Below are 15,274 nucleotides of genomic sequence, written 5' to 3'. Positions count from 1 at the left end.
CAGGCCGACCTGCTCGACGTACTCGCGCTCACGCCACTCGCCAGCCCGCACCTCATACTCAAGGGACGAGGTCAGTGCCACTCACTCATCGACTCGACCAGGCCGACCTGCTCGACGTACTCGCGCTCACGCCACTCGCCAGCTCGCACCTCATACTCAAGGGACGAGGTCAGTGCCACTCACTCATCGACTCGACCAGGCCGACCTGCTCGACGTACTCGCGCTCACGCCACTCGCCAGCCCGCACCTCATACTCAAGGGACGAGGTCAGTGCCACTCACTCATCGACTCGACCAGGCCGACCTGCTCGACGTACTCGCGCTCACGCCACTCGCCAGCCCGCACCTCATACTCAAGGGACGAGGTCAGTGCCACTCACTCATCGACTCGACCAGGCCGACCTGCTCGACGTACTCGCGCTCACGCCACTCGCCAGCCCGCACCTCATACTCAAGGGACGAGGTCAGTGCCACTCACTCATCGACTCGACCAGGCCGACCTGCTCGACGTACTCGCGCTCACGCCACTCGCCAGCCCGCACCTCATACTCAAGGGACGAGGTCAGTGCCACTCACTCATCGACTCGACCAGGCCGACCTGCTCGACGAACTCGCGCTCACGCCACTCGCCAGCCCGCACCTCATACTCAAGGGACGAGGTCAGTGCCACTCACTCATCGACTCGACCAGGCCGACCTGCTCGACGAACTCGCGCTCACGCCACTCGCCAGCCCGCACCTCATACTCAAGGGACGAGGTCAGTGCCACTCACTCATCGACTCGACCAGGCCGACCTGCTCGACGTACTCGCGCTCACGCCACTCGCCAGCCCGCACCTCATACTCAAGGGACGAGGTCAGTGCCACTCACTCATCGACTCGACCAGGCCGACCTGCTCGACGTACTCGCGCTCACGCCACTCGCCAGCCCGCACCTCATACTCAAGGGACGAGGTCAGTGCCACTCACTCATCGACTCGACCAGGCCGACCTGCTCGACGTACTCGCGCTCACGCCACTCGCCAGCCCGCACCTCATACTCAAGGGACGAGGTCAGTGCCACTCACTCATCGACTCGACCAGGCCGACCTGCTCGACGTACTCGCGCTCACGCCACTCGCCAGCCCGCACCTCATACTCAAGGGACGAGGTCAGTGCCACTCACTCATCGACTCGACCAGGCCGACCTGCTCGACGTACTCGCGCTCACGCCACTCGCCAGCCCGCACCTCATACTCAAGGGACGAGGTCAGTGCCACTCACTCATCGACTCGACCAGGCCGACCTGCTCGACGTACTCGCGCTCACGCCACTCGCCAGCCCGCACCTCATACTCAAGGGACGAGGTCAGTGCCACTCACTCATCGACTCGACCAGGCCGACCTGCTCGACGTACTCGCGCTCACGCCACTCGCCAGCCCGCACCTCATACTCAAGGGACGAGGTCAGTGCCACTCACTCATCGACTCGACCAGGCCGACCTGCTCGACGTACTGGGAAAAGTATATTTTATCCCACTTATGACCAATTGGAATTGGTCTCAGAAAGAACAGTAAACGTGTTGGCTTTATAAATATATATTATGAATTTAATCAGTTTATTGTATTGAGTGTAGTTATTTTTAAACTTTTTGTAGTAGATACAATGACGCGCGTGAAATAATTACATGTTTTCTATTGTCGATATCATGCGCTTTATATCGCTAAAGCTATGCGAGCCGCACTGCAGCACAAGAGACAAAAAAAAATTAGATTCATATACATACATAACATATAGATGTTCAAGAAATTTGGGATTAATTGTACCAACAGTTGCTTAAAAAAATAATGTGTTATTTTAACAACGCGACAGGAGGACAAATTGTAGTTTATTACTAACTAAAATCGTTATTAAATAGGAATGATGAATAATGAGTAAGATTGCATTCCACAGCGATGATCGAGTCGTCGTACTCGACGCACCAGCCGCTGACCCACATGCAGAAGGACCTGAAGCTGGCGCTGGGGCTGGGCGACGCGCTGGAGCAGTCGCTGCCGCTGACGGCCACCACCAACGAGATCTTCAAGCACGCCAAGCGCCTCGGCTACGCCAACCACGACGTCGCCGCCGTCTACATCCGCGCGAGGTTCTGATCTGAACCCTATGCCATGAACGATACGTCACAAAGTGCGAGTGACATTTTAATCATAATGTAATATAATTATAGATCCAAATAAAATCTTTTACACATACGTTTGTTTTCTTTTAACGTGTCGATTGATTAACCTTATGTTCCGTGTATTTATTTTGTAGATTTTTGGTTGTGTGCTTTAGCGGTGTTAAATGAAGTAGTTTTTAGAACAAACAGACATGTATTCTACATTAAATATGTTAATCTGTAACATTTATACCCTCGGAATCAATTATCTTTTAAAATTGTGTATATACTGTACAAGTATGACAATTATAATGTACTGTTGTAAAATTTTATTGTGGTAAACATATTTTACAGGTAAAGTATGTTTGTTAACATGTGTTATGAAATAAATCTACGAATTTTATCGCGGTAATTTATATTATTATTTTCTCCCGACGTTTCGAAGACTGCAGCCTTCATGGTGTCGGGGCGGACTACCTAACGTATCGCATATTAACAAACATACTTTAATTATAAAATTAATATGTTAATTTAACAATATTTGTTAATCAAATCTGTAAAATATTGTGCCTCATTAGAGTTTATATTGCAAAGGAAAATGTGACGTCACGGATAAATAATGTCTTCTTTCTAGTAAGACATTTTAAATAACAAATATTTATATAATTTTACCACATATAAGAACGTAGAATTCGAGCTAATTAATAGCAAATAATTATTGTCATTTTTGTAAAATAAACTATTATCTTGTTTGTAAGGAGATTCGGAAATAGTATGAATGAAAACCGTATTGTTTAAAAATCTTTATAAGCAGTTTGTAACGTAACTACGTTTTTACCACTAATGAGGCCAAAACACATAAACTATATGATAATATTAGCTATTTCAATAACCATTATATAAGACATAATATATCGAAATACATTCGTGCACTAATATAACCTTCATAATAAATTCAGACAAAAAATTCTCAATATTTATAACATTTTGATTTGTTCTACTCTAAACTACGTTAAGTGTGGTATAATACATTTAATATGAACTGGAAACCTGGTTTTAGAAGTAGAAAAATATCTATAAGCTCTTCAAAATTACTTTCTAAAGCAAAATAATTAAATACGACATAAAAAAGTGTGCATGAGATGGAAAATAATATAGAACATGAATTATATTGCACATCATTGTACTGTATCGTTCATAGCATTGTTTCGTATATTGTAACTTAATTATAGCATAATTGGTGTTCTAAGTAATTGACCTTATTTTAAATCTTATTGTAAGGAGAGTAATGCCTGCCTTCCAGTCTACTTCCTTCTTTAAGGGTCACCTAACTGCTGAGCGTTGAGACATTTCCCATACTGGCGCTGCGTCGACACGCGTTTCATATGTTCATTGTTCACCTACAGGTGTCCTCTTAAGGTGATAGCTTAAGGTCCATTTTCATACATTTTGTTTCACCTTTAATCTGGGTAACTAAACAAGTATTTACAAGTAAAGAATTTAAATTCACGTCTAGTTAGTGATTAGTTCTCGCAGTTGAAGAAAAACGTAACAATAATTAACATGCATGGATATTTCGGCCTTTAAAATTTAATACGACGAAATTTTAAAGGCCGAAATATCCATGCATGTTAATTATTTTACGTTTTCAACTGCGAGAACTAATCACTAACTAGACGTGAATTTAAATTCTTTACTTGTCAATACTTGTTTAGTTACCCAGATTAAAGGTGAAACAAAATGTATGAAAATGGACCTTAAGCTATCACCTTAAGGTATGGAAAGGTGATTGGTAACAGGCATAAATGTTATATTTTTTGTAAGATCTAAATGCACTAACCTGATCAAACATTGTTAAGTAGAATTAAGTATTAAATCATAAATTAGTTGCGGTTATTGTGTTCGGCAATTGTGTTTTAGCTATGTAATATAGGACCAATAGACCGTTAAAATAACTTAAATAAAAGCTTCTTCTATTTTAAGTATTAAATCTGTGTTTTTTCTATCCTTAATGCATTCTCCTAATAACAGAATTATTATTAGGACACCATTAAATTACTCTTTGGTAAATTATCGATATTTAGTTATATCGATATTAATTCAATTAGTCATTATCGTCAAATTCTGCGTCGCGCCGAAACGCGCCGGTCGTTTCCTGGCGAGTCGCTATGATGGGCGGAATCTTGCGAGCTTGGGGCTCAAGAGGCGCCAATTCGCCGACATCTTCACCTGTTCGTCAAGACCTGTGTCTGAGGGACCGTTTTTGGGGCCTAGAGGATCACAGGTCTGTGGTCTGAGTCTAACTCATGTAACACTTGCAGGGAATGCACGTTGAGACACACGTTCGTTACGAGTGCTAATAACGTTCAGGTTGAAAAAGCCCATTCTGAGGGAGCGGGGCTTGGTCCGCGAAGGGGAATTTCCGTTTGGTGAGGCCATTACGGAGAGAAAATGGATTTCAGCGTAAGCTGGAAGAGGCGTTGCTGGATGTTGTAGATTTCGGTAAGAAGGACGGGATCCGAATGTCCCAGAGCCCTCATTCTACACGCGCGGTCGTGAACCATGGCGTGCAGTTGGATGATCTCTGGAGAAGCCAGAGAGAAGGCGAATTGTGGTGAGGAAGCCGTGCCATTAGATCCCGGAATCGCCGCCACCTGAAGTTTGGGAGTGGGAGCGGGAGCTTTCGACTGGGCTACCTTGGAAGAGGTAGCCTTGAAGGTCGAGGGCGTTGGGACGGGAGCAGGAACCTGGGGCCGCAACTGATGAGGGGGCTGTAGTGGCCGGGGTGGCGGGAGATTCTCCGGGAGAATCACCGCCCTGGGCCTCAGAAAGCGAGTCGGCGCGTACCGCGGTGGGAAACCACGGATTACGCACCGGGGCAGAGGCCAAAACGAACTTCTCGGCCTGAGGGGCCTGGTTGGCTCTTAGAGCCCTAAATTGAGACCTGTACTTGGGTGCCCGTGGGCACCTCCGGTAATTGGCCGGATGGCCGGATTGCCGGCAATTTGTGTACGAAGGCGGCTCCGTACACTAGGACCTATCTTTGGAACGCGGGCACTCAGACGTGCCGTGCTCGCCGAGGCACTTGACGCACCTGGCGGGAAGGCGACAGCCACGCGAATTGTGGCCGAATTTTTAGCAGTTGTGACACTGCCCTACCTGATTTTTCTTATGAGGTGTTTCGACGGTGAAGCCGCCGAGACCCGAGATATCGCGGATCTCGTGCAATGACTTGACGTCATCTGGGGAACCTAGAACTACCAGGACCATCTCATATTGAGTGCCTGGTCGTGACGCGCGGGGTTGACGGGGCACCCGGTGCACCACTAGGGCTGAAATGCAAGGGCATTTCTAGGCCAAGGGGCCTGGAGGCCTTGTTGGACCTTGGTCGACATTTGTGTAGGTATGCCTCGGATGACATACCTGTAACGGCGCCCGTCCGGGAGCGCGAAAGTATAGTAATATTAGCCTTTGCTATCTAAAAACTTGGTTAGCGCCCGGTGGTCGTTGATAGACCCGGGCTGGAGGGACAGTAGTTTGTGGCTACTGTTTCACGAATTGGTGGGAATGTTGATGCGCTCGTTGGTCAGCGCATCAAAGAGTGTTTGAAGGGTAAACCTTCGGGGAGCTGCATATTAACCCTCGGTGGCTTTTTAGGCCTCTAGGGTTGGGATTGCGTTGGTGGCGACGACTTCGTCGAGGTGGGGGTTTGGAGGCCGCGGAGCAGCAGGGGCGTTCGAGCTCCGCTACTTCTTCCTTTCCCCGCTCCTTATGGTCGTGAAGCCGTCCTCGTCGGGGTCCGACGTCGCGGCCCTAGACTGGGATTCGCTGGGGTCAGGCGAAACAGGTCGCTTGGACGTGCAAGCGACGGGGACCGCGGAAAGTTGCGGTGAGCCTGAGTGAGAGTAAATGGCGAGGTTGGACACATCAGTACCAGCCGGGCTCTCGGGCGGACTAGATTCGTCTCATTCATGATGTAACAAATATTGGATTTACGTATTGACGAATACAAATATTCGCTAAACACAAATGGTAGTCTTCTAAAAAAGTTTTATCATAGCTAAAGTAAGTAAGTTACTTACACTTACTGCGAACTGCCTCAGTTTCTAAAAAGTCGACATTTAATTCATTATATTATTGTCTACTTATTTCATTGCTACACACTTGCCTATTAAACAGTAAATAGGTTTGTGTTGATTGCAGAATATTTTCATTCGTATAACCTTCAAAAACCAGATACAAGTTTACGACAAAGTGTAAGTCTAAAAATACGACGATTGGTTGATTTATGAGTCGCGGTCACGCTCGCGAACTGCGGCGGCGGCGGCCCGCGCGGCACGGCAGCTGCGATGCAAAGGTCGCAGGAAACCGCTGCAGGGGACGACAACATTTGATATGTTACCAAATATTGCTGAGCTGAATTTGACAATCATTTTGCAAGGTAATTATTAATCACAGACATTAAACAGTTATAATCTTAGCACGCTTTGTTATTAGGAAATAATTTTGGGCATATTTTTTTGAATCAGTTTTCTACTGCTGTACATGAAACCATAATCAATGAAGGAAAAGTCTATTTATATCTATGTATTTGCATTTTGTATACATCTATTTGGTGCTGGTAATTTAAGTAAATTAATTCAAATGAACGTAGATAAACATTATTGCGTATGTATTTATTTTCTTGGCTGAGAGTAGTAAAGGTCTTGGTTTATATTGATGTGGTGGAATCAGTCTGGTGTTACTATTTCTGTTTGTACCTACCTGTCTGAATAAAATATGTGATTCAAAAAGTCAGTCAATTGGTGATTTATCTTTGAATTGTTGCTGAGGAATTGACTTCGTCTGGTAGCCATCGCATATTCATTTTATTGAATGAGTTGTACATGACCGCATTCTATAAAGATACTATCAAGAAATCAAGTTTGTACTCTTATCACCGAATTCGGACGTAATTGACCTGGATATGCATAGACTAATTAACAATGCATACTTCTATTATTCGTATTTTCCATAACACTAAGACTTAAAGCGAGCATTAACCTTTAATGCGACCTTTTTATATCATTGCTGCATTGGATATTTTGTTGTGATTTCTGACGTTTCATTTAACCGCGAGCAATAAAGTTACGGTAGGGAAATAAAATGTTTACGACGCCTGGAAAAAAACCGCGACCGAATGACACGCGAAACTGCGATAAATTGATCATCATTATGAAAGAAAGTTTGAAAGAAAAAAATATAAGCTCAGTCCACAACGTTAACCTGAACTAACCACAAACAAACGTCATAAACAAACCTATAAACAAGTAAAAAATATTTGATTATCTACATTTATTTACATGCGGTCGTTTATTATGGAATTTTACGCATAATTTTTCGGGCTATAAATTAAAAGAAACCGTAAATTTTAAAGTGTGAACGATGTCGTTTTTAACGGAATATTTCGATGAATTTCGCCAACATCCCATCAGGAAAACTAAGATGTGAGTATTAGGTTATATTTGTGGAGTTCGCCGAACTTATCCTCTTGCAGGTTACACTGAACTAGGTATGACGAAGCATAACATGCACTAGGAAACATGTTCATAGTTCTATTAATGCGATGACATTAGAGGAACGAAGATTTAATGTTGTAAAATGATCACCACTTATGCACAGATGTCAGCGAAATGGGGGCTGCGTTGTAGTTAATACAGGAATATTCTTAAGACAAGTTGGTACTTAATTAATTTAACCATTCTTGAGTAAAATGATATGTGGTTCCAAGGTGTCTAATACCTTTATTCATCGAGCCATATGACGCTGCACGCAGTTAAGTCATTATTAACTTTTAGGTGTCGGCCAGAGAACAGGTGGGCGAAATTAGAAGGAAAATGGTTGGATCCAAAAGTGGGAACAGAGGACGTAAGTATTCTTGATATTGATTGATTGATTCCTACCTAGCCGAATTTTAGCCACGGCGGCCAATATCAACGTAGATCAGCCAAGTACGCGGGATATAGTGCATAGGTGTGTGTGTGTACAGGTGCACTCTCTGTTCCTTCACTCTCATAGTCCGCTGAGACGGCGATCCGACATGACCGGAGAGAGATCAGGCGCAGGACCGACGGCTTTAGGCGCTTCTGAGGCACGGGGGTATCAATCACACCGCCAACTTCCTTACCTACTTCACACACCTGCCACTGAGTTATTTTAAAAAACACATAAAATCTTGTCTAAAGTATCAAATATCGAATAAATAATTATAATTTAACATGTTTTCAAACCTGTTAGTAAGTGCATTTTCATTCGGATTCCTTATGTACTTTAACAATTGTTCTTTTTTTCCAGAAAGCATGGACGGACGAGGAGATAGAAGCTTTCATAAAGAGTACGATGAGAAGCCTGCGCGGACAGTCAACTTACTACAACGACTACTGTGCTCATTTATCGCCAGGTTTATTGTATTTAAAAACACAGAATTTTAAACATATCAATAATTATGATAGTATTAAAAAGATGGTAGTACTTTATTAAACAATGGTACAAAATCACTGTTTAACGCTTCATACATCGGTGTGAAACAATTTTGTCTAATTGAGAGCTGCGTCGTCACGATATTTATCATATTTTTGTAACGTTAGGATTTCCTTGTAATGAATTTGTAATAACTTAATTCCAAACCAAAATATACAGAATTCAAAACCCGTCCATTCAAACCGCGCGAAAAGAAGAAGAGGCCATGCGTGTCGAAGAGTGAGAAGGTTGAGCAAGAGGAAGCTCCCCCGCCACAGGCTGCAAAGCTCGCCATGAAGGACACCGAGCTGATGAAGGTGGCGCGCGAGATCTACGAGGGAGACATGGACAAACCAACTTTGGAGCCGCTGCCCACGCATCTGAGAAGTTAGCACTCCCAATATATTTCCTTTAGCATTATTACAATAGACTTTAGACCTGATTTCTATAGTGTTTCAGTACAATTTATTTATGTAATTTACATCGATAATCCTAACCTTTTTGGCTGCTTTAAAGTTAGTTTCTTCACTCTACATAAACTTTTGTTGGTCATGTTTTTACAATAGTAGTCACGCGGCTCGCAACTCTTCATCTCGGCAAAGGAAATTGAAGTGATCATTTCATCTCGATAAAACAACTTAAGAAAAAAAACGGTAAAATTTTAGAATGGCACTTAATGGACATATTCTGCTCATATCTTTGTGAAAAAGAATACCCTATTGGATTTTTTTACGAGTTTTAATTAAAAGGAAATCTAGGAAAGGATAAGGCAGTCAAAAATAGTTTTTCAAAACTCTTACGTAATCGTTTGTACTGTTCTTGGAACATAATTGAAACATTTGTTTTCATTGTATTGTTAATCGATATGTTTTGAGTGAATGATGATATTATATTGTTGTTTACGCCCACTGATCGGACGTGACGCATTTTGAGGTAAGTGTTGTGAAATGCGGACGAAAACTAAAGACGGCTGATTACAAGGCACGGGAGAATGCCAATAATGTGAACAATGCAAGATATCGTTATTCAATAGTTCATAACAGCGTTATGGAATAAAGTAGAACTTTAAAGGGATCTTATAAAGACATTAGAGAAACACAATACGTACAATTTTCATTTTCAATAAATCATGTCCATTTTAGTAAAAAATCTGATTTTCTATAATTAATAGTCGATGGTAGAGTTTATATATTGGTTGAGCTTCGACGAAATTCGGATTAATCTATGCCGTTCACTTTGCAGATCTAGTTCTTATCATTCATAGTTATTTTTTTTATGTTAGGCTGTAAAATACATTCTAAAGGTGCGATTTGCATTCATTTGAATTTTTACTAGGTCCTTATGACGAAACTGTTTTCATATCTATTTATTATATTTTTTTTCCTAATTTAAAATTAATTGTGTTACGTACCTTGTGCCCCCACACTGCTCCTAAATTTGTTTCCTGTCCCACAGTTTTAGGCTACGTCCGCCCCTGTTTGTATAGGACGGGGATAAGTGAGTACCAGGAGAGCATAGCCCGCCTGGCGTACGAACTGATCCGTGACGATCGCATCCCGCGGTACTACGCACACAACGGCTGCCGGCCGCGCTGGGGCCTGCCGCCCGAAGGTATCAGGCAACCAGAACTCGACGGAATACCATTCGCAAGCGAACGATTGTTTTGAATTCTGCAAATGCTATAGTAATTAAGATATTTCACATAAAAAGAGCTGTAGATGCACAGGATGCCAATATTGTGCAGCAAGCACATCTATAGCAAGCTATGAATTTATAGTAACCTGGATAGTAGGTATTATAATGCGGCGGACGTGCGAAACCTGCCGAATGTATAAATTTTTTGAATAATTTTTCATGGGTCTTTTATTGCCGTTTTTTACTGCTTTTGTTTTGAAATTAAATAATGTGAATAAAATATTAGATTCTTTTTTTTATTTGTAACCTTCTTCGTACATATAAAAACACTAGCTTTTGCCCGCGGCTCCGCCCGCGTTATAAAGTTTTTCGGGCTAAAGTTTTCCGTTATAAAAGTCACGCTATATATTTTCCCGGGAGCCTATGTTCTTCCCAGGGTCTCAAACTGTCTCCATACCAAATTTTATCCTAATACGTTGGGTAGTTTTTGAGTTTAACACGTTCGGGCAGACCGATGCAGCGGGGGACTTTGTTTTATGATATAATTTTGTAGAACTTTTTAAGAGGAACAATCCCGTCATACATTATTGTTGCATAACTTTAACCGTTTACGCAGCGCACGCAACAGAAGCTCTCAAAACTAATAAATTGTCCCCGTTTTTGCATCATGTTTCATTACTGCTCCGCTCCTATTGGTCATAGCGTGACGATATATAACCTATAGCACTCCAGGAACAAAGGGCTATCCAACACAAAAATATTTTTTCAGTTCGAACCGGTAGTTCCTGAGATTAGCGATTACTGCTCCGCTCCTATTGGGCATAGCGTGATGATATATATAGCCTATAGCATTCCAGGAACAAAGGGCTATCCAACACAAAAAGAATTATTCAGTTCAAACTCCTAGTTTCTGAGATTAGCCATTACTGCTCTGCTCCTATTGGTCATAGCGTGATGATATATAGCCTATAGCACTTCACGAACAAAGGGCTATCCAATACAAAATGAATTTTTCAGTTTGGACCGGTAGTTCCTGAGATTAGCCATTACTGCTCTGCTCCTATTGGGTATAGCGTGATGATATATAGCCTATAGCACTTCACGAACAAAAGGCTATCCAACGCAAAAAAAAATTCAGTTTGGACCGGTAGTTCCTGAGATTAACCATTACTGCTCCGCTCCTATTGGGTATAGCGTGATGATATATAGCCTATAGCACTCCACGAACAAAGGGCTATCCAACGCAAAAAGATTTTTTCAGTTCGGACCGGTAGTTCCTGAGATTAGGCATTACTGCTCCGCTCCTATTGGGTATAGCGTGATGATATATAGTCTATAGCACTCCACGAACATAGGGCTATCCAACGCAAAAATAATTTTTCAGTTTGGACCGGTAGTTCCTGAGATTAACCATTACTGCTCCGCTCCTATTGGGTATAGCGTGATGATATATAGCCTATAGCACTCCACGAACAAAGGGCTATCCAACGCAAAAATAATTTTTCAGTTCGGACCGGTAGTTCCTGAGATTAGGCATTACTGCTCCGCTCCTATTGGGTATAGCGTGATGATATATAGTCTATAGCACTCCACGAACATAGGGCTATCCAACGCAAAAAGAATTTTTCAGTTTGGACCGGTAGTTCCTGAGATTAACCATTACTGCTCCGCTCCTATTGGGTATAGCGTGATGATATATAGCCTATAGCACTCCACGAACAAAGGGCTATCCAACGCAAAAATAATTTTTCAGTTCGGACCGGTAGTTCCTGAGATTAGGCATTACTGCTCCGCTCCTATTAGGTATAGCGTGATGATATATAGCCTATAGCACTCCACGAACATAGGGCTATCCAACGCAAAAAGAATTTTTCAGTTTGGACCGGTAGTTCCTGAGATTAGCGCGTTCAAACAAACAAACAAACAAACAAACAAACAAACTCTTCAGCTTTATATAATAGTATAGATTAAACCCAGCTGGCGAGACATAAGGAAGCTAACAAGAGGTAATTTTTATTCCAAAAACAAACTGTTGAAATTGCGTTAATTTTTATAAATAACCAAAATAAAATGTTCAAAGAGCCAAGAATAAATATGAATGGTGTGTTTTAATATTTCGTAGTGTAGTTATAATGAGTGGCGGATTATAGCGCGCCCGCGAGTGTGGACGGACGAGACGTTCACACCTCGACAGATTGGACTTGTTTACACTTGTTTTCAATTATATTTAATTTTAGAATTAATATGTTGCATACATAATGTGTTACTGGACATTATGCAATGTGGCAGCTTTTAAATTATATATAGACGATAGTTTCCAATTGTCTTAGGGTTGTATTCATAGATATAATGCAATTTCGCACTCATGAGCAATATCAGCTGAAACGCTGTCAAATTAGTCAGCATCTTAAGGTCGTAGCTATAGAAACAGATATAAACAACAACTCAAATGATATTTTAAATTAAATCATATGACGAATTCTGACGGCTGAGTTTTGCTTATGTACAAGCAGCGCCTCAGCTGAGAATAAGCTTTTAAATAACAGCTTTAGCTTGGTTTATATAGAGACCATTTTTATGAGGAGAGTCACTGTTACTTAATAACTACGATCAACGCATTTCACTGTACCTGTAAAATAATAACTAGTGTTTCTGTGGCGACATGAATGGCCAGTTTGAGGGTTAGTGTTATACTAGTGGAAGTTCTGCTATCAGGAAGGTTAACGCCCATATATAGACGATAATTTTCCGGTGGTTGCTTTACTTCTAAAACTCGAGATTGATTGATTGATTAGCCACCGTGCAGTGTCCGTACTACCTTTATAATATGTCCAATATATTAATGAATCTCTAGTCTATTTACGAAATGAACAATTGTAAATTACGATAGTCTACAACATAACTATAGCAAAATTCTTTAGTCGTATATGAGTGCTGATTAACAATTTGTAAACATGTTACATTGGGGAAAGCTCGATGAAGGATCTCGACTTTCAGTTTGGTTACGAATAAGGACCGGTTGTTTCAAAGCAAATGGTCTGTAACAACTGGGTTAATTGTAAATGTTTGTAAGAAGCTTTTATTAATCATACGAAATGTCTGTTTTGACCCTCTGACACAAAAAGGGGTGTTCTTTTTAGTAGTAGTGGTAGGTTTTCTGAAACGCCTGGGTAATAATTAGCAATTGCAAATTTTGCCCAGACTGCTGTGGGCTTTACCAGACAACCTATGCCCTAGGAAGTATGCAATGGCACGTAGTGCTTCCTAAATCAGAGTTCAGTTATTTTAACCATTTACGGGCAGTTGTCATTTATCACAAGAACGGCGACTATTTTCTCTCCTTATTGAGTTGTATGACAAGAATCTACGACGATATATTGAGTATAAATATGATTTAATGCTTCTTACGGACATTATAACGTATAAAGACGATTTGGAATAACCCGCAGTGACTTATGCATGACAGACGGTGTTTATACATGGGAAACAAAATAGAAGATATATGGAGATGGATTGTGACTCATTCTAATTTGAAGTGGTATGTATTAGTGATGTTTATATGAGTGTACACTGTATAAGATGTAAGCAGGTACTTTATATGCAACTGGATAGACACCTTAAAACCTACAATAGTAGTTCGATGATACATTTGCGTCCAGAAGTCAAATGTTAAAGCCAGGCCGGCATAATTTTGAGATGTTTTAGACGAGTCAAATCTAATTCGTAAGCATTATGTTTGAATATTCCCTATGTAGGAAAGTGCTCGCAGATGGATGGTAGAATGCTGCATGTCCGAAACATAATTAGTATGAAGAGGAGTTTACGTTGGGTACGGCTGGGACTAAACGACAAAATCCTACGAGCTGTTGGGGTAGAGTAAAAACGACAATGACACTAGATAATACGTAATTTTCAAATAGTCAATAGTCTCAGGTCTCAGGCCTTTGTTCAACGCGGAATTCCTAAACAAGGATGTTTAATGAAATTCTCGTACAAGTCATTGACCCAGTAACCAAACAAAGGCAAATGAACATGACAAATGTTACAGTTATTACTATCTTGGGAATCCAACGCAGAATCAATCACTCAGTCCGCACGTCGCGCGATAAAAAGGGAATTATTTCAAGGAAAATAAATCGTAAAAGAACATAATGTATTTAATTAGAAATGGAACAAATAAGGAAGTTGCAAAGGGCCACACACGATTGCTGGATGGACGCCAAATGCATTACCATTGTGGGAGTTGGTCGTGTTTCGGATCTTTTATTTTGTCAGACTACATGTCCTGCTAAGTAGAGCGTAATAAAAATTTAATGTTGAGCGACGAGACAACGCGTCCCTCAAAGATTGTTAGAGTTATGTCAGTGAGGTGCATTTGGCAGGCTTTAAAACGCGATTTGTATTGAGTCAATTTATGCACCAGTCGGTGGTCGTTGTTATATCAGATGAGAATTCGGATACCCTTGTACGAAGGCTTTCTACATCTTTAAAATTATTTCGAATTCTTAGTTCTATGAAATAGATCGCTTCTAGTTGATTTCTCTAGCCAAAATATGCGCCGAATGAATCAATCATCAGCTAAAGCATTGTAGTCATTATGTTGTACGCATTTTTAACGTGTTTCGTATAATCTAGCAGACATGCAGTCTGATTCACAGCCAGAATTCAGACAAGTCGAGTGACGTCATGATGAATTGATTCCGGTTTATTACTAAGAAAGGGTGATAGTATGCTTTTGATATTTTTCTCTGATTCTCATGTAAAAATAGATTGACACGTCTCAGCGTGTGAATATTGCTCACGATTGTTTCATCGGGATTTTGACTTGGATGTTGATACTCAACTTGATGAAAAACAAAATTAATATGTTCCTTAATCCACATTGACATATATCCATTATTATAAGCGGCGATAGCCTAGTTGGGTGTGGAACGGACTGCCGAGACGAATGTCCGCAGGTTCAAATCCGAAGGGCACACACCTCTGACTTTTCTAAAAAACACATG

At 41.5% G+C, this 15,274-nt stretch overlaps 2 protein-coding genes across 3 annotated transcripts in view; both read left to right on the top strand.

Moving 5' to 3' along the window:
- LOC115455563 (putative oxidoreductase GLYR1 homolog) overlaps nucleotides 1-2,930 on the top strand; it is a 92,242-nt gene extending 89,312 nt beyond the window's left edge. For both annotated transcript variants that reach the window (XM_037447708.1, XM_030184188.2), the window contains exon 12: nucleotides 1,931-2,930. In XM_037447708.1, coding sequence (XP_037303605.1) covers nucleotides 1,931-2,130 — 200 coding nt within the window. In that variant the 3' untranslated portion in view covers nucleotides 2,131-2,930. The remainder of the gene's footprint in view (nucleotides 1-1,930) is intronic.
- Nucleotides 2,931-7,255: 4,325 nt separating this feature from the next.
- On the top strand, nucleotides 7,256-10,539 carry LOC115455568. Its single transcript, XM_030184203.2, has 5 exons — nucleotides 7,256-7,621; nucleotides 7,973-8,042; nucleotides 8,469-8,574; nucleotides 8,814-9,020; nucleotides 10,089-10,539. Exons 1-5 carry the CDS (start codon nucleotides 7,560-7,562, stop codon nucleotides 10,298-10,300), a joined length of 657 nt encoding a protein of 218 aa, XP_030040063.1. The 5' UTR covers nucleotides 7,256-7,559; the 3' UTR covers nucleotides 10,301-10,539.
- Nucleotides 10,540-15,274: the final 4,735 nt, after the last annotated feature.

The sequence above is a fragment of the Manduca sexta genome, chromosome 7 (genome assembly GCF_014839805.1).
Source record: "Manduca sexta isolate Smith_Timp_Sample1 chromosome 7, JHU_Msex_v1.0, whole genome shotgun sequence".
In the NCBI taxonomy this organism is placed as follows: Eukaryota; Metazoa; Arthropoda; class Insecta; order Lepidoptera; family Sphingidae; genus Manduca; species Manduca sexta.
Note: the sequence above shows the minus strand (reverse complement) of the source record. Positions and strands in the feature narration are given on the sequence as shown.

Bases quoted from the DNA above. Each gene is read 5' to 3' on its own strand.
- LOC115455568 (XM_030184203.2), top strand. From the start codon at position 7,560: ATGTCGTTTTTAACGGAATATTTCGATGAATTTCGCCAACATCCCATC. The intron at 7,622-7,972 runs GTGAGTATTAGG...ATTAACTTTTAG, and splicing joins CCCATCAGGAAAACTAAGAT to GTGTCGGCCAGAGAACAGGT. The intron at 8,575-8,813 runs GTTTATTGTATT...CAAAATATACAG, and splicing joins CTGTGCTCATTTATCGCCAG to AATTCAAAACCCGTCCATTC.